The 23,902-nt window shown below is 54.6% G+C and overlaps 7 protein-coding genes across 7 annotated transcripts; 2 read left to right on the forward strand and 5 right to left on the reverse strand.

Moving 5' to 3' along the window:
- Window positions 1-390: 390 nt before the first annotated feature.
- EI97DRAFT_375612 (uncharacterized protein) lies at window positions 391-1,870 on the reverse strand (the record flags this gene model as incomplete). Its single annotated transcript, XM_033795518.1, has 3 exons — window positions 391-1,206; window positions 1,267-1,406; window positions 1,459-1,870. The coding sequence occupies 3 exons, from the start codon at window positions 1,868-1,870 to the stop codon at window positions 391-393; spliced, it is 1,368 nt and encodes a 455-aa protein (XP_033654695.1).
- Window positions 1,871-5,587: 3,717 nt separating this feature from the next.
- On the reverse strand, window positions 5,588-6,862 carry EI97DRAFT_457869 (globin-like protein; the record flags this gene model as incomplete). The annotated part of the gene is made up of 1 exon (XM_033800856.1): window positions 5,588-6,862. The coding sequence occupies one exon, from the start codon at window positions 6,860-6,862 to the stop codon at window positions 5,588-5,590; it is 1,275 nt and encodes a 424-aa protein (XP_033654696.1).
- A 1,438-nt stretch (window positions 6,863-8,300) lies between these two features.
- Window positions 8,301-10,176, reverse strand: EI97DRAFT_397138 (uncharacterized protein; the record flags this gene model as incomplete). The annotated part of the gene is made up of 3 exons (XM_033796353.1): window positions 9,482-10,176; window positions 9,094-9,432; window positions 8,301-9,039 (listed from the first exon to the last, which is right to left on the reverse strand). Exons 1-3 carry the CDS (start codon window positions 10,072-10,074, stop codon window positions 8,301-8,303), a joined length of 1,671 nt encoding a protein of 556 aa, XP_033654697.1. The 5' UTR covers window positions 10,075-10,176.
- A 1,088-nt stretch (window positions 10,177-11,264) lies between these two features.
- On the reverse strand, window positions 11,265-12,619 carry EI97DRAFT_432769 (uncharacterized protein). Its single transcript, XM_033798239.1, has one exon. It carries the CDS (start codon window positions 12,506-12,508, stop codon window positions 11,357-11,359), a length of 1,152 nt encoding a protein of 383 aa, XP_033654698.1. The 5' UTR covers window positions 12,509-12,619; the 3' UTR covers window positions 11,265-11,356.
- A 587-nt stretch (window positions 12,620-13,206) lies between these two features.
- On the forward strand, window positions 13,207-15,266 carry EI97DRAFT_432770 (NADH-ubiquinone oxidoreductase). Its single transcript, XM_033798240.1, has 3 exons — window positions 13,207-13,591; window positions 13,642-13,713; window positions 13,764-15,266. Exons 1-3 carry the CDS (start codon window positions 13,298-13,300, stop codon window positions 14,919-14,921), a joined length of 1,524 nt encoding a protein of 507 aa, XP_033654699.1. The 5' UTR covers window positions 13,207-13,297; the 3' UTR covers window positions 14,922-15,266.
- Window positions 15,180-15,958, reverse strand: EI97DRAFT_417270 (EF-hand; the record flags this gene model as incomplete). Its single annotated transcript, XM_033796917.1, has 2 exons — window positions 15,180-15,647; window positions 15,701-15,958. The coding sequence occupies 2 exons, from the start codon at window positions 15,956-15,958 to the stop codon at window positions 15,180-15,182; spliced, it is 726 nt and encodes a 241-aa protein (XP_033654700.1).
- A 436-nt stretch (window positions 15,959-16,394) lies between these two features.
- EI97DRAFT_432771 (uncharacterized protein) lies at window positions 16,395-23,592 on the forward strand. The gene is made up of 5 exons (XM_033798241.1): window positions 16,395-16,930; window positions 17,054-17,158; window positions 17,371-20,912; window positions 21,059-23,119; window positions 23,171-23,592. The coding sequence occupies exons 1-5, from the start codon at window positions 16,834-16,836 to the stop codon at window positions 23,282-23,284; spliced, it is 5,919 nt and encodes a 1,972-aa protein (XP_033654701.1). The 5' UTR covers window positions 16,395-16,833; the 3' UTR covers window positions 23,285-23,592.
- The last annotated feature ends 310 nt before the right edge of the window (window positions 23,593-23,902 follow it).

The raw sequence follows: 23,902 nt of genomic DNA on the forward strand, positions 1-23,902 counted from the left end.
CGCCTCAGCCTGACCTCTACAGACGCCCTCAACTCCCAACCACCGCATAGAGAGGAAAAAGAAACCACTGAGAGCAGTTTTGCTTTGTTCCAAACGTGCCCCAAGCGAACTGAACCGCAAGAAAAGATATAGCCGACCCAAGGAGATTGGACACACATAAGAAATTCCAGAAAACGCAAGCAGAGAGGTAGGAAAAAAGTCTCCTTCGGTCCTGCGAATTTTGCGCAGGATGCAGCGCCAGCCTGATGAAGCATGCAGACAGGGTGAAAGAGAGAAGATTTTTTGGAAACAGGGGTATACCACTGCCAAAACACCGAATAAATGACTTGGACCTTGGAACTGGGTTGTGTTTAGTGTTACAAGTTGTGCGTGGAAGCGCAGACGACAAGTTTACTGAACCGCGGGCGCCCACATCTCATTAGACAAACCTCGCTGGTTCGGGTTGTAGTGGTCCGGCTCCGTGCTGTTGGGGCGACGGGGCATGGACGTTTGCGAATAGTACATGTTGTTGGAGTTGCCACCATAGTGAGGATCAGGATAGACATAGTTCTCTCCGGCTCCTGGGGAAGGGAGGGCCTGCTGGCTGGGCGATTGCCAGCCCATAGCCGACATGTGGGGGCTGCCGTTGGCGCTTCCAGGACCGGCGGACTGATTATGGTTGGCCGAGGCCGGAGGCTCCAAAATCTGCGGTGGTGGTCCATAGCCATTAGGGTGGGAGGTGATCGCAGGTCGCTGGGCGGCAACATTGGGAGGATAGTTTTGGGAGGTGAGGGAGGGAGACGCTCGAGGGCTGGCCTGGGGCATCTCGTTACGAATGTGCGCAGGCACATTCATGTTACCGTGCATGTAGGCATAGTCGGAGTTTTGACGGTGCATATTCGGCACGACGCCCGCAGGCATGCCAGCGGCAGGCGACAGGGAGAGCGGCCGATCGTGTGGTGATGCGGTGCCAATCTGAGAGGTCGTCTCGGAGAACTCGTCAGCATCGGAACGACCGGCGCGGCTTGGGGCGTTCGCCCTCGAGGCGAGGGCTGCAGCCGTGGCAGCGGCAGCCTCTTCAACCGTGCCGGTGTGCTGGTTCTGATGACGGGTTAGGGTAGTACGACGAGTAAACGTCTTTTGGCAGTCGGCATAGGGACACTTGTACGGGCGTTTCCCGGAGTGAATACGGCGATGGCGAGCCAAAGAGCTGGAGTCACTGAACGGCTAAGTGTATTGTCAGTTCATCATGATCAAGACGCGGGGAGAGAGCGGTCGAAAACTCACCTTGCCACATCGCTCACACATGTGAGGCTTCTCTCCAGTATGGACACGTTGATGGACAGTCAAGGCCGACCGCTGAATGAACTGTTTGCCACAGTTGGGGAAGTCACACACATGCGGGCGGACGCCGCTATGGATGCGTTCTGGATGCGGGTCAGTTCATGTGAAATGTAGAGGAGGGTCCAAGCTTCCTACCATGACGCGCAAGGTCACTGCGTCGCGCGAAGCCCTTTCCGCACGTTGAACATGGGAAAGCTTTGGGAGGGCCCGACTCGTTCACCGGTCGACCGCCCGCCTGCTGGTTCTGCTGGTCTGGCGCCTGCTGGGGTGGGGGGTAGGCGTGCTCAGGAGGATGGGGAATGTAGCTGTTGTTATTCAACAGCGGCATCGACGTCTGCATGGCGGAAGGAGACGGGTAGCGCATGCCATTCATGTTGTGCGCAGGCATCGGAGGGTAGGGGGGCAGTTGGGGGGGTTGCTGGGAGGAATAACGCGACGAGTCGGAAGGGTGAGGCGACACGCCGCGTTCGGAGCCATTCTCAGATTTTATGCGGCCATTGATATACTGCGGCGCTGCAAAGTGCTGCTGCTGCAGCTCATGCTGCATCTGGTGCTGCATCATCAACGGCGAACGTCGTGTCTATGGCGGTAGACTTTGCGTCCCGAAGAAAACGTTGCTGGGGCAAGGCGAGTCGGTGTGACGACGCGCGGTGTTGATGGTAAGGGGTGGTAGGGCAGTCGAGCGGCGAAAGCGCACCGGCAAGGGAGGGAAGTCGCCTCGGCGGTGGGGAGAGGCTACGACGCTACGCGGAGCGTCGACAGACGCGTTTGGAGGTGGTGAAGATGGTGATGAGAGTTGCGGTGATGGTGAGTATCGACGAGGTGGTCCGTTCAGCAGCGGGCCTCGTTTGTGTGGGCCAGGCCTGTGGAGGGCACCGAAGGACGAGGACACGGGGGTGAGGGTGAGAAGGGAGCTCGCTCAGAACAAAGCAAGGCCTGAAAGACGAAGAGAATGTGCAAGGCAAACGCAGAAGGGTCTTGGGTATGATGAAGTGGTTGCTTCAGCGCGTCCAGAGAGTGCGCCGTGGTCGTGCTGGGGAGGAGGGAAGGCCCTTGTGAAGGGGCTGATGGGCAAAAGAATATGAGTACGTAAGCGACTTGGCGCTCTTGGCAAGTTGGTGCAGCTGTCCACCGCGTCTGTCTTTTTTATGAGCGACTCCACCACAAGACGTCTTCTCTCGTCGCCAGCGCTCCACGCCTGCAATCATGCCCACGCGCTATCCTGGCCCGCTTCCGCTGCCGTCAGGGCTCTCTGCACAGCGTGGACAGAGCGCCCGCTCGCGGCTGTGCTCCGATGCTGCTTTGAGCACGCTGAAACCAAGGGATCTCACCCATATCCCAGCCAGCTAGGGGATGACTAAGAGGGCTGACATGTGTGTTGCGCCAGCGCTGCCAAAGTTGTCGTCACGTTGCGTTCATGATTCTCAGCTCAGGCCGTCAGGATATCCCCTCTCACCCAGGCGGGAGAGATGTGGTACAGGTAGAGCACAGTTGGGGTTCTGCCGCTTCCAGCACGTCACACACGTGGTGGAACTGTCCGCCGGCCGCTCCAAGGTTGTCTTTGCACCATAAGGCTTGCGACCAACGAGGCAATTGTGGCGTTTCCGCACCCCTATCTGCTTGCACAGCTTTGGGCAAATGCGAATCGGCGACGGGGGACGCTGACTGTGTCTGGCGACCAACAAAAGACAAAACACCTTCATTTCTCGGATTGGACACATGAACCCCTGGCCGCCAACTCCTCTCCCTCGGGTGTCCCTTCGGGGAAGCAGAAGAATGAGAGTGATGGGAATCCCAACATGGGGAGTCGACGGCCGGCTCATTTTGCTTTGCATTTCGTATCTATGCAATAATAATGCATCCTCCTGTCTTGTGTAACAGAAGCCAGAGTCGCCCTAATTCGATATGCTTCCCCCGTTCAATCCAGTCTACCCCTATTTGTTGAGCACCATCATGTCACGCGCGTGTCCCAAAAGTAAAGGAGATCGCCATCCAATCTCACCGCCTCTCGAAGAGTGAGTTACGGAGTAATGATGTCCTCATGATAATGCGTCACTCTGATTCACTCTGCTCTTCTCTGGTGAGGCTGCGCCGGCTTGTCAGGGGCACGCTTCTTTCGTGATGCGAAGCACGGACAGATCTCATGGAAGGTGTATGGAAGCTCTGTGGAATGCAGGGGTTGTGTGAGGTGGGTGAATAGGTACCCTAGGGTGCTCCGTGCATGCGCGTAAAAAAAGTGAGCGAGGTTGTCATTGGGGAGTGGATGTCGGGCCGCTGCAATGGGCGACTTCGGGGAATGGAGGTTGTTTGGCCGCTCGGTGACATTTTGCCTGAGGGCGAGAGAGAAGAGAATGGGATTTGACAATAATGTTGTTGATGATGGATTCGTTGGTTGGGAACAAATTCGCTGTGCCGGCAAGATCACACAACCGGACAGTTCGACACATGGTGATATTGCGTGTAATTATCAGCATATGGCTCTAGAAGCGCGAATGGGTTGTCGTGGCGCCTTGGAATTGTCTCTCAATATCAGGGGGAGATGCTGAAGAGAAAGTGACATGAATTGATCATTCCAACGCCTTCCGAAACGTCTTCACCTTTCTGTCCGACCAGATACCTACCTAGTCGATTTGATTGACGTCTTGAAACAACGTTGCAGCGATGCTCAGGCCAGCGCTTGGATGACGGTGTTTCGCAATCAGCTAAATTTAGGCGCTGCGTCAAAGCCCCCTTCTTTCATCGATCAATCAATCGACTCTGACGCCAAAGAGAGAAGAGTGGAGACATGGACCGATGCAGAAGGTTTCTAGAATGCTTCCATGGCTTCCATTGGAGATGGCACTACGGGCCTTTGGGCACATCCTGGCGGGCGTGCACGCAGCCCGACGGCGCTTGACATGCTTGAACCAGAACACCGTGCCCGCCGACCGGAGGGCGACTCGCTCAACAACAAGGGGACCATCATGCGTCCTGCGTCCCCTGCGTTTCTGCCGGATCACGATCATCGGGCCCTCGCACGAGTCGCTGGCTTCCCATGTCTGACCCGCCGCCCGGCCGGCAGGCCTGCATGCTTCCTAGCAGCCAGTGGCGGCTCTGCTTCCCCGATGCAAGTCCTCGTATTCACTCCTTATGAACGAGAGGGAGCCGGAACTTGGACTTGCGAATCGGCATCTTACGCTTGGACGGGGTTCAGCGGCGAGGTTGGGTATGCCAGGTTATGATAATGGGCATTGATTGTGGGAATTTTGTCGCTTCGGGGAGCGAGGAGCGCGAGGGAAATACTTGTTCAGGCATTTCTTCGCGGCTTTGTTGATGATAGTCGCCGCTTACTGTGAACGCGTTCGGTACTACTCCTTGGTACCGCCCTCTTAGGTAGATACATGCTCTGAAGCAGCGGTTAACAGCAAACTGCGACAACACCAGCGCTCCTCCAAGTTCACTCTCTAGACTAGGGTAGACTAGTAGGTTGACTCTTTCAATATCATACCCTATAGTACTGTGTACATGTTGGTCTTCTCTCGCAGCCCACTCCCCGTTCCGTTCTTGCTTCTCGAGAATACCTTGTCTAGCTCGATCCGTGGACGTGCAGACTACGGAAAACCTCTGAAGTTTGATTTAGCCGTGATATCGTGACGCAATCTGTGCACCGTGCAGGTAAGGTGGAGGGCGAACACAGCATCCAAGCGCCCTTCCAGAAGCCTTCCGCTTTGGGAGAGTGAGTAGGGTATATCGGCGGAAGCTGTGCGGGCGTGGAGGCAGCATCAGCATCAACATCAGCATCAGCATCAACATCAGCATCAGCATCAACCAGCGTCAGCGTTATCAGCAACCCTTGGGAACAGCATCAGCAAGTAGTCTACGATATTCCAAGGTGAATCATGTACCTACCACCAGTAGGTGCCGTCACCTACAGGGGGATTTGCGGTCAAGCCATGGCCGTTGCAATTAGTGCTGGTGGAGAGTGTTCAGGGGATGGACTACTCCTCTATTCTTTGGAGATTGAGAGGTTTGTGCAGTGGTTTTTAGTCATTTCCTCAAAGATGAACGGATTTGAAATTGAAGTAGGAGAGTGAGAACGGGGACGACGATCTATGAAGAGGAGGAGAGTTCGTTATTCGCTTTGAGAAAAGCTAGGGAAATTAACTAAGAAAGACGACGAAGGTACAGTACTGAGGTATATACGCCGCGCTCCGCAATGCTCAAACCAAGATGCCCAGAACCCAAAAACCAAAGAGAAGAATATCAAATCATAAAATACCATCCCCTAAACCTTGGGCACACCCCCCGTCCCGAACAACTCCATCTTGATCCTACTCTCCGGAACACCATACCCCATCAACTTCCTCGCCGTCTGCACCATAAACTGCGGCGGCCCGCAGACAAAATACGCCGTCTTGTCGTTCTCCACAAACAAATCCTCCTTATCCACCAAATCCAAATCCAAACGACCCCGGACATCGTAATCCTTGCCCTGGACCTCGCCCTCGGCGGGTTCCGACGAGAAGTACACCGTCTTGACATTCTTATGCTGCGTAGCCAGCGCATCGGTATATTTCCTAAACGCCCTCACCTTCTCGTTCCGCGCGACGTGGATCCAGGAAATCTTCGTCTTGGTGCCCTTGCCCTCTTCCACGAGCGAATTCAGCACACTCATCAAACACGTCAAGCCCACGCCCGCCGAAATCAGGACCACGGGCGTCTTCTCCCCAACCTGCTCCGCGGGCTCATCAAGGAAGAAATCTCCAAATGGATGCGACACGCGCACCACATCGCCCACCTCCTTCTTCTCATGCAAGAGATTGGACAGATAACCGGGGTGCATCAGACTCTTCGGCTCGCCGATCTCGACGGCAGGCTCCTTCTTCACCGAGATGCGTAGGTACGGTTTCCCCGGCGCGTCGCTGAGGCTGTACTGCCGTGCCTGCCACACGCCGCCGTCGAGCTCGTCGACGAACAGATTGACCGAGATGTACTGCCCCGGCTTGAAACGGGGTAACTTGAACCCCTGCTCCACGGGCTCGAGGTAGAACGAGGTAATCTCCTCACTCTCCTTTTCCTTCTTAACAATGCTAAAATCCCTCCAGTCGGCCCACTCGCTCGCCTCGTCGTACAGCGCCTTCTCCCGCGCGATCATCAGCTCCGCGAGTTGCCAGTACGCGGCCGCCCAAGCGTCCATGATATCCGGCGTCGCGGCGTCCCCGAGCACCGCCTTCAAGGATGCCAGCAGATGCGTGCCGACGATGTTGTACTGCTCGGGGCGGATGTAGAGGGAGGCATGCTTGTGGCAGATGAGCTCGACGGCGGGCGCGAGGTTGCCCAGGGCGTCGATGTTGGAGGCGTAGGCGTAGAGGGCACCCGCGAGGGCGGCGGGCTGGTGGCCCGTCTGCTGGTGCGTGTTGTTGAAGACGGATTTGAGCGAGGGGTTGGCGGCGAGCAGGTCGGCGTAGAAGTGCTTGGTGATGGCGAGGCCGTGGGCGGCGAGGACGGGGACGGTGGCCTTGATGGTGGAGACTTGTGAGGGGGTCAGGGAGGGCGCCATGGCGGTGGTAGCTTACTGCCTTGTGCTATCTCTTTCTTTTTGATAACTTTTTTCGTTCCGTCCAAGTCCCTTTACACAAACGTACTATGTATGTAGAATGTCGCCGGGAAAAGGAAACAGTTCAATGGGATGGCGGTATATATATACACATATATATATACAGTAAATGCTCGGTCAAATGCACCAATGCAAATCAATCTTGACTGGACGATGCCACACTGCCGCCTCGGTAGATAACTGTCAGAAAGCTGAATTGCTAGTGGTGTACAGTGGTAGGGTGGTAATCTGGATATGCAAGATAAGTTATCAAAAAATCCCCATATCTCCCATCCCCACTGGACCCTTTATACCTTCCCCCATCCCGCCTCGACATGGGCATCTCCACGGAGAAAGCATCGCCTTGTTCGATACTGTGTTACTAGCACTGGTCTCGCCGTTGCCCCATCACCAGAGACGAGAAAATTTTGTGAGGTCGGGGTAGGACGAGGACGGGCGATGGGGCCATGGCCTGACCAGTTGTCGATCACAGCCAGTCGGTGCTTACGTACGCCGAAATCCGGGCGGGACACACGATCTGGCCGAGGGGAGAAAAGCGGGAGAGACCGGGTGGTAGGGGCAAGGAGCGTGTGATTGGTGCGGAGGTGGCCAAGGGGAATTCTGGTCCTTAGGGCTGTGGATGGGGCCACCATGATATGTTTTACTTGACGTATGATTTTATTTGGCCAGCCTGCATCTTTCATCGTGGTGTTGCGGTAATAGGTGATGGTTCGAGATGCTTATGATAAAGTTCAGAGTGACTGGGAGGCCTAGGTAGTACAGCGCAGGGGGGAAGTTTTGGGTTTTTTTGGGGGGGAGAGGGGGTTGACATTGTACTTGGGGAGCATGGGAAAAAAAGCGGAGATGCGAAGGGACTTCAGCATCGTGGTGAAAAACCGGTGCAACGGGGCTAGTCAATTGTCGGGGGAGACACTGTGTAGTACTGGATTCCATTAGTGTCAAATCATGTTTCCAGCTTACGTTGTTTTGAATTACCTGCTAGTTCAGGCTCGGCCGTGGTTTTTGCTCCCTCTCTTTGGGAGTGATAAAAGCCCAGACATATAACAATGCACCCACAGCAGTCGTATGACTTCGATACTTGCCATTTGAGAAACGTGAGTTTGCTCTGTATACGCGTCATAAAGCAAGACCAAGTAACAACCTCTGTCAGCGTCAATTACACAATCGTCCAACATCTGTGCCTCTCTGATTAATAAAAAGTGTGATGTAGCTGGGCTCCAAAGTACAGCTCAAATATCTACTGTACCCGCACCACTAAAGCGCCAAGTTTGGTATTATCATTAGCTTTTAGTAGATAGCTGTATATACCTAAACCCAAGGACTAACGCCGTCTATATTTCCCTTAAGTTACAACCTTGGAACCTCCCATCCTCAATCCCCCTCACCTTCCCTCCAACCTCAACCGCCCCGCCACCCTCCCCTCCTCCCTCCTCGCCACTGCAAACCACAAACTACTCACCACGCACAGCGCAACTCCCACCCAGCTATGCGCCGGCATCCGGAACCGACTCAACAGCATCAACTGCAGCGCCCCCCGGGGGACAGCCAGAAACGTAAACGTCAGCGGGGACGTCGCCTTGACCAGCAGCAGCGTCGACACCAAGACGGCAAAACTGCCCAACGCGCCGCATAGCACCATGAACCAGAAGAACGGCACGTCGAGAAAGTAGATGTTGCGCAGGATGTCCGGCAGTTCGCCTGAGATGAGGACCATGGGGGTGAGGAGGAGGATGGAGAGGAGGGACGTGTAGTGCAGGACGCGGTAATACGCGCGGGTTTCTTCGCGGTTGGAGATGTCAGGGTTGCAGCCGTCGACAGAGTAGTAGTTCGTTAGCAGGTCGCCTTGGGGGACGAGTCCGGCAACAAGGGTGCGGTACGTGCGGAGGAGGAAGATGGGGTAGAGAGCGACGAAGATGGAGGAGAAGACGCCGGCGACGATGGAGTCGGGGGTGACGCGGACGTTGGTGCGGATGGCCGCGAAGAGGAGGTTGAGGGTTGCGATGAGCGCCGCCGAGAGGGTCGAAGGGCTGTGGTTCTCTTTTTGGAGAACGCACGAGAGGATGCAGGCGAAAGGGGTCACGCCTATGCGGGCGAGTTGGTAGACGGAGAGGTCTGCATAGCTGCGGCAGGTTAGCTTGCGTGATGCTTTAGATGTGGAGGAGAGGGCTGATTACGCAAATGAGACGTTGCTGAGGAGGACTCGGGCTACGAAGACGATGGCCAGAGGCAGCACTTGCTTGGCTACCTTTGTCTCGAATTCGAAGAGCCCTCCTCCAGCGATACCACCTGTACCGCTGACCAGCCAGCGCCCAACTTGTCGAGCCGATGGCTTCCTGTTGGGTTGTCTGTATGCTCCACCAGCCGGGGCGGAAGCGTACGCTGGAGCCACAGCGGCGCCGAACCCCCATCTCCGCAGCGGTCCCCCGAGGCCTCTCGTTAGGCTTGAGAAGCCAATAAGCAGCAGGTGCGTGAAGATGAATTGGAGGTACGTCGACGTCAGTGGGTAACTGAATCTGTGCCTTGATGAGCCTCCGTCTCCTAGCAGAGCCGAACCACACATACTTGTAGACCCCCGTTATCAGGATGAACCGATTCATGAGTAACAGTCCAAAACTGCACCCAACGACCCAGAAGACCAGCAGGCCTACCCAAATCTGCCAACCCATCCACGTTCCCAAGAAGAAGCCCCCTAGCCCACCCTGCCTCATGATGCCGTTCCACCCACGCCCTCCGCTCGCAACATCACTGCTCACAAGCGGCCTGATACTGCTCGGCGGCTCAAACTCGTCGTCTTCGTCCTCACTCTGCACCGCGCTCCGGACTCTGGGGTAGGGAGAAGGCGCCCGACTCCCACTCGCACTTCCAATGTCAATCAGCGGAAGCGGGGGCTGCAACTCGGACTGCGAGTTCTTGCTCGAGTGACTTGTCCGGCCAGACTCCATTTGTGCGTAGTGCTCTATATCGTCGTGGTCTGTATCATCGAGCGAGCTCGTGGAACCCGTACGGCGGGCTTGCGGGCGCTCCTGCTGGTGTGAGCGTTTCCTATTGCTGCTGAGGGGTGTTTTTCGGATTGCGGAGTTGTAGTTGTTCAGGAGGTCGAAGGCGGGGCGGAAGAATTTCTGGGTGCTGCGCGTGAAGGGACGGCCGGAGTTCATGGTGCCTCTGAGCACGGTACAGGGCAAGGATATGGCATGTTGGAACCCGTGGTGCTGGCTATAGCAATTGGGACCCTCGAAATGTTGGAATGTTGAAGTCCACTGCTCAAGCCACGGCAGGGGTAGCTGGGGCAGCAGGGGGTTCGTTTCGTCCTGTGATTCTTGGCATGCTTATGGTGGACTATTAGTGCAAAATCTACGTACTATGGTACAAGCAGCATAGTTTCTAGCCTACTTACGTAGTGTATGTACGCAGCAAGTACGCAGAGCAAGTACGCAGAGCAAGTACGTAGTATATATCCGCAGCAAGTACGCTGTATCTATATATAACCTATCTACCTACGCCTGCCTACCTATACTGCCTGCCTGCCTGTCTACCTCTCTATCTGCCTGTCTGGCCGCACCTGTCTCTCTGCATCTGTCTCTCTGCACCTGTTCCTCTGCACCTGTCTTCCTGCATTTGCCTGCCTATGCTACTTCTGCCTATACTTACTTTTACTTACAGTATATACTTGCAATTTTATATATACACTGTCTAAGTAGGCTAGAAACTATGCTGCGTGTATGTAGATTTTGCAGGTTAGCCGCGCAATTAAATTTTAGCACTATACCTGGTAATAGTCCATCGTACATGCTATTTAAACGCCCGAGCGTGCTCTGAAGCTTCAAATGTTTGTTCAAGCTGATGGAGTGTGCAGTCCGAGCTCTACCACCTGGACAACAAGACTGCTTCTTACAATATCTGACACTAATCTAACAACATTGACCGGTACACTGTACACAAGGAACACTTCATTTCATTCCACGTTGGTCCGTATCCAGACTCCAGTGGAACATCACTTCCAACGTAAAGTAACAACAATGCGTAATAAAGGGTTCAAGGATTAGTTTCCATGATTCCTATCCCTTCCAAACAAAGCGGTCATAGGAGAATACAGAGGTCAACCTCGTCCAATCGAACTTGGAGCATGCATGGCGAGGTTCTTTGCACATCTAGATTGGGAATCCATCAACGTACAAGGGAGAAAAGCCTCAAAAGACACAGTCAGGATTCTACCGCTTACCAAGCGGCTTCATGAAGCATATAAGGATAAGTTTATCTATGGAGTTAAGAGTATCTGAGTACCAATCTCGATGGCGACAGCCAGTTTCACGTCACCGCTTTCCATCTTGACCTTCCTTGGAAAGTGATTCGCTTCGCAATTGCTGACCGGTGCGCACACGCATGATCCAAGACCATTCATTCCAATGAAGTAACAGAGTCTCCATGTCGCGGATGCCTCTATTCCGTTCCCGCAGTCTCAGCCAAGCCGGCCACCTGACGTTTCCGACCCATCGACAGCTGTGTACGCTTCCTTGGCGATGAATCGACTTCACTGCCATCACCCAAATCGTCGTTGAGAGGATGCGCAAGGCGACGTTTAACAGGCGTACCGCTTTCCGAGCGCGAATTCGGAGGAGATGTAACATTCGTCTCGCCAACAGGGCTCTCGCTGCGGAGACCATGTACGGTTATGGCCTTGGGGTTCAGGTGCGCGAGACTCCCAGGTCTAGTCCTGGATCGGCTCGTGAGAAACGGAGGAGCATCGCGAGTGTTCGGTGGCACAGGCTGCGGAGGGGGCTGTCGCGGAAGAAGACGTCGTGGTCGAAGACCGAAATCCGAACTCGGAGTCTCTTGGGGTGGGCTTGCATGAGGCAATGCAGCTGATGGCAGCGCTCTTGATGTAGGTGTGCGGGGCGCTGAACCCTTTCTACCCGGGGCATTTTTGGAGGTGGAACTCGGTGCTTGGACTTGCTTTACGCCTTCTGTGAGCTCCTTGGCGACCTCCTCTTCGATCTTTGTGGGCTTCTTGGGTCGCAGAGGCTTGTACTCTGTCACTTCGGGAGCACCAGAAAACGTGTACCATTGACCCTTTGCTCGCAGCTTCCCCAACGCATACTCCTTGTTGGAATCATCCAAGTAAGCAGGATGTCCGCGATTGAGTCGACCCTGCTTGATGTGGCCCTGGTGGTTGAAATCCCATGGCCAAAACTCTCGCATCTCCTCCCTCGTATACGCCTGCGACGAGTAGATAGCGTAGCAGGCCCGGTCGTCGAGATAGACATAGCGCGGTGGCTCGTTCTCGCTACCACGGACGATGGGCAGTTCGATCTCGTTGATGAAAATCTTCCAGGTGGGATGGCCGCGGACGAGGGTCATGGAACGCTCGATCAAGTGGGGGGTGGAGTCGCCGTTGCCGTCGCCAGATCTCCAGACCATGCGCATGCGGCGGCCATCGGAGACCATCTCGGGCATCTGCTGCTCTTCACAGTTGCTGTCGTTGTCATCATCGCTGGAGTAGAGATCATCTGAATCACCAGGCTGGGGAGTGCCGCCTAGATCGTCCTGTTGGACGAGGTCGTCCAGATGCTCCATGGCCGCGGGATCAGACATTTCGACGAGATCAAGGAAGGAGACACGGAACAAGGATCGAAACAGAAAGGAAGTGGGCGTAGGTGTTTGAAAAAGAGAGGAGGAAAGAGGAGCAAATGACGTTGGGTTGATATGGCGAAAAGAGGCGGTCGGCCTTTCGCTACGTATGGGGCCGCCATACTGACAGCTAACTATAGTGAAAGGAAGCTGCGTTACTTGACCTCATAATTCTATACTTTTAGATCCCTAGCTTGCTGTGCCGAAGAGATGAGCGAAAGCCAAGAGGCTTTCACCAAGCACCCTTAAGCATAAGTTGGTTCTGGGCTGCTTTTAGTGGTGCAAAAAATCAGAGCTTGGAGAAGGATGTCTATGCATGAACCTATCCCTACGTTTGCTATGTTTACCAAACTCAATGCAGATCGAGCATTGAGGTCGTCAGTTCATGGTCAGGAAGTGTGTAGTCAACAAATGGCCTACACTTGCAGTATTGGCAATTGCGCTTAATTGACAGCATCGGAGTCTCCCATTGGGATAACTAATTGAAACGACAGGTACCGTTCGGATACATTCACGGTTAAGATTACATTGCATTGGCGATGGTTTTGGATAAGTTGGCGATTTGGCCGCGGCCATTCAAAACGGAGTAGATGTCATCGATGACACGCTAACCCCGATTTGAAATAGTTTTGCCGAGACCGACGTCTCTATCTCAACCACCATCCATTCCACAGCGAGAGCCATTCTCGACAACGCCTGTCCCAGCGCGCTGAGAGCATCAATTGCGCGAGTTTCGTTCATTCTTGCGGCAAGATGCTCGCACGGCATACTCGTGCTGCCCAGGCGCTGAGCGCCGTCCCGCACCCAACTCTCCCAGCAGCTTCGGTAGCTTCACGCCTTTCCACAGCCGCCACCCCATCTCGACCACAGAGGAGGAACCTCGCGACTGTACACGATTCAGCCCCCAAAAGGACATATGGTGGATTGAAGGATCAGGACCGAATCTTCCAGAACCTCTACGGCCATCATGGAGCGGATCTGAAGAGCGCCATGAAGTATGGCGACTGGTACAAGACGAAAGAGATTCTCCTGAAGGGTCACGATTGGGTAGGATTGGACGTGCACCATACAGAGGATTCAGTGCTCACACAATGCAGATTATCTCAGAGATCAAGGCCTCGGGACTGCGCGGCCGCGGTGGTGCCGGTTTCCCTTCCGGTTTGAAATGGGTATGTGAATGGCATGGATTGCTATCTATCGAATACTAATAATGGTGTAGTCATTCATGAACTTCAAGGATTGGGACAAGGATACTAAGCCTCGCTATCTAGTCGTCAATGCTGATGAAGGAGAGCCGGGTACTTGCAAGGATCGTGAAATCATGCGCAAAGACCCCCACAAGCTCATCGAAGGATGTCTCGTTGCCGGTCGTGCGATGAACGCCACTGCTGCCTACATTTACATCCGTGGAGAATTCTACCATGAGGCCACCGTACTCCAGCGCGCCATCCAGGAAGCATATCAAGCCGGTCTTATTGGCAAGAACGCCTGCGGCTCCGGCTACGATTTCGATGTTTATATTCACCGAGGAATGGGTGCCTACGTGTGTGGTGAGGAGACGTCTCTCATCGAATCACTAGAGGGAAAGCCTGGCAAGCCTCGCCTTAAGCCTCCTTTCCCGGCTGCCGTTGGTCTGTTCGGGTGCCCCTCAACCGTTGCGAACGTCGAGACTGTCGCTGTTGCGCCAACCATCTGCCGGCGAGGAGGCAGTTGGTTCGCCTCGTTTGGACGTGAGCGCAACTCAGGCACTAAACTCTTCGCAATTTCTGGTCACGTCAACAATCCCTGCACCGTCGAGGAGGAGATGAGCATCCCGCTCCGGGAGCTGATTGAGAGGCACTGTGGCGGCGTCCGTGGAGGATGGGATAATCTGCTGGCTGTTATCCCTGGCGGCTCATCCACGCCCATCCTTCCTAAGCATATCTGCGATGATCAAATTATGGATTTCGACGCTCTTAAGGACGCGCAATCGGGGTTCGGTACTGCTGCCGTCATCGTCATGGACAAGTCCACGGACGTCGTCCGGGCCATTACCCGTCTCGCTAAGTTCTACCACCACGAGTCCTGTGGACAGTGCACACCGTGCCGAGAGGGTTCGAAGTGGACACACCAGATCATGGACCGTTTCTACCAGGGCCAGGCTAGGGCACGTGAAATCGACATGCTACAGGAGTTAACGAAGCAGGTCGAGGGCCACACCATTTGCGCCCTTGGTGAAGCTTTCGCATGGCCTCTGCAGGGTTTGATCAGGCATTTTAGGCCTGAGCTTGAGGCAAGAATAAAGGATTATGGCCTGAAGCATGGCGGAGAGGCATTGGCTGGAGGATGGGATCACGACGCGGCGAAGAAGGGCCAGCTCGTCGCACCGGGACAGTAAGAGACGACACTGTACAATGTTTCCTTGCGTTCAATTGGAGCTTGTAGATCACTGAACCTGTGCATATTAGATCACCAGTGTAAAACGGCTCGATCCCCATGCACTTGTAGCATTGAGTCGTGACGATGGTATCTCATAACCCCCAAACTCCGCACCGGAAAACTCAAACTAGATTTTGATCCCGTTCCGAACAAGACATGCATCAACCTGCCAACGCCCCACCCGAAAATGCAAAGAACAATTACTTCCTTCCGACACTCAGCCCAAGCAGATATTGATGAACTCTTCCCTACTTATCGCGGAGTCCCCATCCATATCGAACTCTTCAATCATAGCAACCAGCTCCTCCTCTTGTAGACCCTCCCCGAGCTCCCTTGCCACCCGTCGTAAATCCTGCAAGGTAATCCTCCCCTTTCCGCCCTCATCGAACAAATCGAATGCGCGTATAATCTCCTCGGTCGGATCTCTACTCAATATTCGCTGGGCCATGAGTGTCTGGAAAGTCTGGAAAGGAAGCAGTAACCTTGGCGGAGCCCGATAAGCCTGCTGCGCGGCCTGCTTCGCCTTGGAAGAGGTTGGTTGTGCGGGTGGCGCAGCTTGTACGCCGTGGGTTTGAAGGATGGAGAGGATTTCTTGCTTGGGGAGGTCGAAGCCTAGGGCGCGCATGGCGACTTTGAGTTCGTGGTAATCAATGTACTGGTCTTTGTCCAGGTCGAAGAGATTGAACTGGTATGAATCAGCAACCGCGTCAAATCTCCCCAGTTAAACATGGAGCTTACAGCTTCCGTGATCTCTTCTCTCTGCTCCTCGCTCAATTCTGCGAGACTGTTCTGCCCTGCTTGCTCTAACCTCTCTCTCTCCTCCCGGACTTTCCGCTCCCGCTCTAGCCGCTCAGCTTCGAGTCTTTGCTGTGTCTTCGCGCTCGATCCGTACGGCGCGGCGGGTGTGGTGAATGTGGCTGGGGCGCCGCTGGGACCGCTGGCGCGACCGAGGCCGTAGCGGGGTGCGAGTGGTGGATTGTTGGAAGAGGATGCCATTGACGGTACAGTGAGGAGGGATGCGCTGCGGTATGAGGATTTCTAAGGTTGAGCGTAACAATGCGCTTGCTACTCTTTGTTGGGGTGTGGTGGTTTAGATGATGGACGCGCTTCGCGCGTGCCGAAATCGGGTTAGCGCAGATTTAGATACTGGGATAGCTTTTGAGCTCCAGAGCGGAGCTTTCGCCTTGCTCAAGCTGTACGAATCCATACTATCTTTATACGGCTCTGCTACTCTACCGAGCATGACGAAACATGGTCCTGCGAAAACTGAGCTCCCGGTGGAGTGATGCATCCTGTAGGCCGTCATAGGCAAGCTTCAGGCAGCTATCAGGCAGGCTAGGTATCGCATTAGGTAGATGGCCACGGCATCCGATGATTCTCTATAAGATGGCTGTTGAAGGGGACTTGCCCCGTCCATTTCTGAAGGCGATTAGCAAAAACATTTGACTCGAATTTCTCTACTCCGTGCTCAATGCAAGTAAAATTCACGTGACTGTGTAACTCTTGGCGAGTGAGCTCGGACCTTTGCTATAACTGACGACGGTTCCTCCTCGCCATCCAGCGTACTCGCTCGCGCGCAGCTACTTCAACCGCCTGCCACCCTCCCTCTCGCGACGGTCATTTCATCACTTCTTTTACTTGCTCTCTGAGCTCCTTCAATTCTTTTCAGCGCCCAACGCACAACTGCGCTCGGGTCTTGGCGTGTTTTCGTCAACAGAGAGCTTTTCAGTTCGCGCTTGTTGCTGCGAGCCCACTTGCTCCTCCTCCACCTACACGTCCACACCTACATCGCACACGCAGGCATCTTTTCGCATATCATCCATCAATACTGAGCACCATCATACACGCGCGCTCTTGCTGGGCTGCCCAAAATGTCTTTTGGGAGCGGCTCCGGCTTTGGGGGCTTCGGCTCCAATACCAATCAACCCACGTTTGGCGGCTTCGGCTCGACAAACAGCAGTAATACAGGTAAGCACTTCTCTTCTCTTTAACCATGGTTCAAATGCGGCTTCACGTCGCGGGCGGATACGCGACTGTCGACGAGCGCCAACGATCCCTGCAAAACATCTCTAACTCGACCCCTCCGTCCAGGCTTTGGTTCCAATACTGCCACAAGCGGTTTCGGTCAGCCCAGCACAGGTGGTAGCCTATTTGGCGGCGGTTCGAATACGACAAGCTCTCCGTTTGGAGGTGGAGGTACGTTTTACCATTTGCGCGTCTTCGCGTTCCCGGTGCCCCGCTGTGTGTCTCGACTTGGCTTTGGCAGCTCGATCGTTCGGCTTCGATGTGTAGCTGGTGGTTTGCAACTTTGCGCGTCAAGGCGTAGCGTCAGTTGCGGGCTTACTGCTTTGATTTCTTGCTGATGTATTTTCTTTGGAAACACTCTATACTGACTGATCCCTCTTTAGGTAGCGGCTTCGGTACAAACACCAACACCGCTTTCGGTTCAAAACCCTTCGGCGGCTCTGGTACGACTGGTACCAGCCTTTTCGGGGGCGGTAGCTCGACTGGACCAACATTCGGCGGCTTCGGCAGCACGAATACATCTACACCAGCCTTCGGTGGGGGTAGCACCGGCGGTGGGCTTTTCGGACAGAAGACAACTGGATTTGGGACTACAAGCACTGGAACAGGCACAGGCGGCTTATTTGGCGGCGGAAGCACAGGTGGGGGCTTTGGGTCCACTACGACAGGAGGCTTCGGGACCTCAACTTCCGGATTCGGCGCAGCGACATCGACTCAACCCAACAATGGTACCGGCAGCGTGCCTTTCAGCGCGTTCCAAGAGAAGGACGGGACGGGTTCACAACACTTTCAGACCATTACCTTCCAACAACCATATCAGAATTACTCTCTCGAGGAATTGAGGCTGGCAGATTATAATCAAGGTCGGCGGTATGGCAATCAGAACGGACAGGCAGGAGCTTTCGGACAGAGCACTGGCTTCGGTGGGTTTGGCACCGGCACGGGTACAACTTCAGGCTTTGGAACCAATACCGGCGGCGGTCTCTTTGGGGGTGGTGGCACCACTACCAGCACGCCGTTCGGACAGAGCAGCACCACAGGCACGGGCTTTGGAAGTACGGCTACTACTGGGGGAGGGCTATTTGGGCAGCAAAGCAAACCGGCTGGTGGGCTCTTCGGCACCTCGACCACGACCCAGCCAAGCGGAGGTGGGCTATTCGGAGGGTCTACCACGACAGGAACCGGAGCTTTCGGGACCGGAGGAGGCACAGGATTCGGCTCTTCGACCACCGGAGGTGGCCTCTTTGGACAACAAACCCAGGCCCAGAAGCCTGCCTTTGGTGGTTTTGGTTCAACCGGCACTACGACGGGTACTGGCTTCGGAAGCACTACTGGCACTGGTGGCGGACTGTTCGGACAACAAACTCAGACCACGTCAGCCCCGGCTTTTGGTAGTACTCAGACGGCGACTACAGGTGGAGGACTCTTCGGTGGCGGAACTAGTACCGGCGGCGGTCTCTTTGGACAGAACCAGCAAACCCAGACTCAGTCCCAACCATCTGGTGGACTTTTTGGAGGCTTTGGTCAGAGCGGCACCCAACAACAGCAACAGAAGCCGGGTGGATTGTTCGGTAGTTCCACCACAACTACCGGCGGTGGGGGTTTGTTCGGTCAAGCTGCTCAGCCACAGCAGACTGGCGGTGGTCTCTTTGGCCAGACGCAGCAGACCCAGCCCCAGGGAACAAGTCTGTTTGGGGCCAAACCCGCAACAGGAGGCGGTCTTTTTGGCAGCACCACCCAACAGGGCACTGGGACAACGAGCGGAGGGCTTTTCGGTAACTTGGGTACGTCAAGCCAGCCGACCCAGCGAACCAGTTTATTTGGCCAGCAAGCCCAACAGCAGAAGCCTGGCGGACTCTTTGGTGCGTCGACAACCACCGGCACTGGTGGCACAAGTCTCTTTGGTCAAACTCAGTCCACCACTACCCCTGCTTTTGGTGGATCGCTGTTCTCGAGCCAGACTCAGCAGCAACAGCCGCAACAGCAATCGACCGGGCTCGGTGCCTCGCTTCAGACTTCTATAAACACGAATCCGTATGGCAATGATGCCCTTTTTGCCGGTCTCGTCACACCTACACAGAGTCCTGGTCCGCTCGCTACGCCTCTCTCGAGCAGCCAGAAGACCCGGAAGCCGGCGCTCTTGCCGCAGCACAAGCTGAACCCCTCTGCTTCGACTCGCCTTCTTACACCCCAGACCAAGCGGGCTGGAGGATATGGATTCACCTATTCCACCTACGGGACTCCGACCAGCGCCAACACGAGCCCCAGCTTCACATCGAGCTTCCTTGGCGGCAGCAGCCTTTCCAGATCCCTTGGGAAAAGTCTGTCAACCAGCAATCTGCGGACTAGCTATACTCCGGAGGCAAGCATTCTTGCTCCTGGCGCTTTCTCAACGACTGGTCGCTCGCTTGGCTCTGGTGGTATGAAGAAACTTACCATCAATCGCTCGATAAACACACGTCCGGTGTTGTTCGATGATACTCCTTCCGAGAAGAAGCGTGTCAGCTTCGTGAATGGTCTCGAGACCAATGGAACCAATGGCACAGAGGATCGTCCGTCAAGGGGTGGTGAGCTGGTTCTGCGCGCTGAGCCTGAACGTGAGCCTGCGGTTGACCACGAGCAATCGCCTCCCTCTCGCACAGGAGAGATCAACGGCGTCTCGGAGCAGCCGGAGATGACACAGGTAAATGGCAAGGACCTTACCACCACCCCCGAGCGCACCACCTCGGCACCGCTCAATAAGCAAGGCGGTGCTATCGTGGACCCAACTCCTGGAGATTACTATTCTCGTCCTAAGTTGGACGAACTCCGCAAGATGAGCCGAAGCGAACTTTCCAAGGTCGAGAACTTTGTCGTAGGACGGGATCGTATCGGAGAGATCCAGTTCAACCCTGGACATCCTGTAGACCTCACTGGTGTCGACCTGGACAAGCTCTTCGGCGACATCGTGCAGCTCACCACCCGCAATGCCACCGTCTATGGTGAGACATGCACCATACCGAAGCCAGCACGGGGTACAGGCCTCAATGTCTTTTCCCGTATCACGCTCGGCAATTCCTGGCCGCGTAACAAGGCCGGAAAGAAGGACCGGAAGCATGTGGAACGCTTGAAGCGTGTTTATGGCACCACTTTTGAGGAGTATCGTCCGGAGACTGGCGAGTGGGTTTTTACCGTGCCACACTACAGCTCATACGGTCTTGATTATGATGGCGATCAATACAGCGATAACGAGGATGATGAGGATGATGAGTCCAGCGAACTCAGCGACGCTCCGGATACCCCCTTGCAACAACATTCCGGTCGCTTGACTGCGACGCCTTCTGAGGCTAGTGACAGTCCTACCCAGAGCGTCGACGATACTTTTGAATTCAGAAGGAGACGCGCTCATGTACCTGGAGGCTTTGGGAATGAGGCAGCTTATGAAGAAGACGTCAACATGGATTCCACTGGAGGCGAGTCTTTTTTAGGGCAGCGCTCCGTGGGTTCGCTTGATGGACAGCAAGATGCTGAATATACCGAGAGCGAATCGGGATCGGATCACGAGCAGGACTTGGCGGGTCCTGTATCAGCGCCGACCCAGACCACGGAGCAACAAGCCGCCACTGTCAACATGCCCAAGTCTATCCTGAAGAACAGCCAGATGCTTTTGCAGGGTATGGGCACCCCCTCGAAAGGCCATTTGGTATTCGACGACGACTGGGCAAGTCAATTGCAGCGCACGATCAGTCCTAGGAAGCAGGATCGTCAGGCCCTTAGAGAATGCCAGGAAGATGTCTTGCGAGAACACGATGAGCATTCCAAATTTGGGCGTTCTACGAAGACTAACGATCAGCCAATCTTTACACGGTTGGGTATGATGGAGTCATTGTTCGGAGAATCAGAGGATCGGGAAACGAAGGGAAAGAGAGCAGGAAAAGGTTTCGAGGTTTGTTCCCCTTTTCCCCCATCCTCCACGCTTCAGGTCGCAATTTCTTAGGGTATCCTTGGCAAATTGTCGTCTGGGATTGGAATGTCACATCATGTACCTATCCGAAATTCATGATGATCATTACTGAAATTTCTACTCAACAGTTCCCCTATGCAAAGCGACCCAAGACGTCTGACGATCTGAACCGATTGAGTGCCGACGATAGAGCTTTCCACTCGTGCAATAAGCCTCACTTTGACGAATCTGGCACCTTGATCTACGCAGCTAAAGGTGCTAAGTCCTTGGAAGACGGCATCTACCGAACCGTTCAACAACCGATTTCGGGCTCTGATAGGGACATCCGCTTCACGAAGCTGCCCACCTTTGACGATGCCGCACCGGAGACCTTAACTCTCCAGAAAAAGCAAACCAAGATCTCGCTCCAAGACGGTGTACCATTGGCCAAAATCATCACCGAACCGGACCCGCTTGATTTCGCTGACATGGCAAAGCGTGTTGCTATAGACACTGCAGCTGGCCAACACGAGCTTGAAGTTTGGCAGCTGTTGTCCATTCTGTTCGACGAAGTCGATGAAATCCCTAGCGAGACGGGCACCTTTTCTTTTCAGAAGTATAGGGACCGTTTCCGCAAGGAGAAGCTTTCCAAGTTCTGGGAGTCCCTTGTGTTTCGAGATGCGGAGAAGCACGCTCATTCAGCGACTACTCCTGAGGAAAAGGCCTTTGCCTATCTTACCGCGCATAATGTTCCGGATGCATGCCATGCCCTCCTCTCAGGCTTAGATCTGCGCCTGGCGACCATGGTTGCTCAGATAGGTGGGGATCTTGCAATGCGTCAAGACATGGCCTCTCAGATTGAGGAGTGGCGACGCCTTGATGTGGTTTCTGAGATGACGGAACCCATCCGTGCTCTGTACGAACTCATCGCTGGAAACTGTGCGCAATCCGAGGGGAAGCAGCTCGAGGGCCGTGAGAACAAAGCGAAGACCTTTTGCATTTCTGAGGAGTTCGGTCTGGATTGGCGTCGTGCATTCGGACTACGCCTATGGTATGGGATACTTGCTGACGAGCCCATTGAGCTGGCCGTTGCGCAATTCGCGGATGCTCTTCGCGATGGCGTCGAGACCGTCAAGCCAAAACCTTGGTTCGTGCAAGAACAAGTTGATATCGGCTGGCAAGATCCCCAGGCGGACAGCCGTGAGGATCTCCTGTGGGGCATCCTCAAGTTGTACGCGTCCGCGAAGCTGGAGCTTCCCGCCAACGTGGAGGATGTTCTGGCTCCTGAAAACGTCTCCGGCCATCCCTTGAACGCGCGCCTCTCGTTCCAGCTGTTCCAATTCTTCAAATCCCGGCTGGAAGACAAGAATGAGTTGTGGGAACGTAGGATAGGCATGCCTACAGTACGCCACAGCGATGGACTGAGGCGGTCCTTCATGTCATCCACTAGCTCGTCCGCCGTCAAGGATGGGCAGTCGGATAAACCCCTGGTCGACTTGGGTGACAAGATTGCGATCACGTATGCGGCGTCGTTGCATACGCCGAAGTATTGGACTACGGCTGTGTTCGTCTATACCCATCTCTCGAGCGCGAGTATGCGGGAACATTACATTCGCACCCTCCTTTGCCAGTATTCCAACACGTACTCTATCACCGAATCTGACGACACTTACACGTATCTTGTCCAAGACCTCAAGATTCCTGCCCAGTGGCTCCATGCTGCTGCTGCTCTGCAAGCGAAGACGGAGAATGACTACCTTCGCCAGACAGTACATCTCATCAAAGCTGGTGAATTGGAAGAAGCTCACGAGGTCCTCTGCCGCAGTGTCGGCCCAGACTCGATCATTTCTCGCGACTACGATGCACTGCGCGAGCTTCTCGGCGAGTTTGTACCGACACCAGTGAGCAGTCCTGTTGATGAGGTATCATCCACTGTATCGCGCGGTCGCCATACGAGGGAACCCGTTCCGGGGTGGAGCCATGGAGGCCAAATCTACTTCGATTATATTCATCTCCTCGACCTTACAGCCCATCAGTCAAGTTATCGGGTAGATAAGGAGCTCAACGAGGAGATCGGGAACCTTCTCTTCAGGTTGCAGAATGGGCTTGAAGTAGCGGCCCGGGATAGGTGCGAGCGATGTGGCTTGGAGGAACGCGTGGCTCTGATGGAGATTGCTAGCGTTGTCGCTAACCTGGTGACGAAGGACAAGGTACGTTACCCTATGTCGATGAATTGTGGTCCAACTGTTAACGAATCCCAGCATCTGGAGCGCGCTCGTGTCCTAAAGTTGCCACTTGCGGAGGATATGTGGTTGCGACACTCTTGCGACTTGAGTCTGAACTATTACAAGGCGGTTATGGCCGCTGGGAAGTAAATGGTGGTTAATTTTCTTCGCATGTTGCCGCCGACTTGCGGTGGGGATCTCTTCGGTGCAGCATGCATAATTGTAGACTTCACTTCTTTTCGCGTTTCTTTGCACCGAGTCGTGTCCGCTTAAAATACCGGTGCAGACTCGAATGCGCTGCGGTTTTGCATTGCCTCAGAGGGGCGATTGGATCTTGGGGGGCATGATGAGCGAGGAAAAGGGTGTCACAGACGGGAAGGGGATCAAATTGGTTCGGGCATGTATACTATCATGAAGGATTACGCTTCAAGGAATGATACGGATATTCGTCACTACAGTGCATTTATATCTGATGACATGTGATATTTCGAGGTAGCCGTGTGGATGTTGGTAGTATTCGCCGCGCCCGTCAAGCCTGAGTGAGTGGCGCAACTTGCTTCCAAGCAAAGAGAATAGCTAGCTCTCACAGCAGAATAACTAAGAAAGGGTTCTTACCACAATTCTGCGTCATATCAGGGCATGCTGGTCCATGCCTCAGTTCGCAGTACTCTTTGACGCCACACTTGACCGCAAACGGCGGAGCCGGGGGGCGTCGTAGAGACGACAACAAAGGATCACCATCGCCAGCAACCGCGCAGCTAACACTCC

Source organism: Westerdykella ornata (genome assembly GCF_010094085.1).
Source record: "Westerdykella ornata strain CBS 379.55 unplaced genomic scaffold EI97scaffold_8, whole genome shotgun sequence".
In the NCBI taxonomy this organism is placed as follows: domain Eukaryota; kingdom Fungi; phylum Ascomycota; class Dothideomycetes; order Pleosporales; family Sporormiaceae; genus Westerdykella; species Westerdykella ornata.

Excerpts from the sequence above, each read along its gene's own strand:
- EI97DRAFT_432769 (XM_033798239.1), bottom strand. The coding sequence starts at position 12,508 with ATGTCTGATCCCGCGGCCATGGAGCATCTGGACGACCTCGTCCAACAG.
- EI97DRAFT_432770 (XM_033798240.1), top strand. The coding sequence starts at position 13,298 with ATGCTCGCACGGCATACTCGTGCTGCCCAGGCGCTGAGCGCCGTCCCG. Across the intron at positions 13,592-13,641 it reads TCCTGAAGGGTCACGATTGG|ATTATCTCAGAGATCAAGGC; the intron begins GTAGGATTGGAC and ends CACACAATGCAG. Across the intron at positions 13,714-13,763 it reads TCCCTTCCGGTTTGAAATGG|TCATTCATGAACTTCAAGGA; the intron begins GTATGTGAATGG and ends ATAATGGTGTAG.
- EI97DRAFT_432771 (XM_033798241.1), top strand. The coding sequence starts at position 16,834 with ATGTCTTTTGGGAGCGGCTCCGGCTTTGGGGGCTTCGGCTCCAATACC. Across the intron at positions 17,159-17,370 it reads CTCTCCGTTTGGAGGTGGAG|GTAGCGGCTTCGGTACAAAC; the intron begins GTACGTTTTACC and ends ATCCCTCTTTAG. Across the intron at positions 23,120-23,170 it reads ACCTGGTGACGAAGGACAAG|CATCTGGAGCGCGCTCGTGT; the intron begins GTACGTTACCCT and ends AACGAATCCCAG.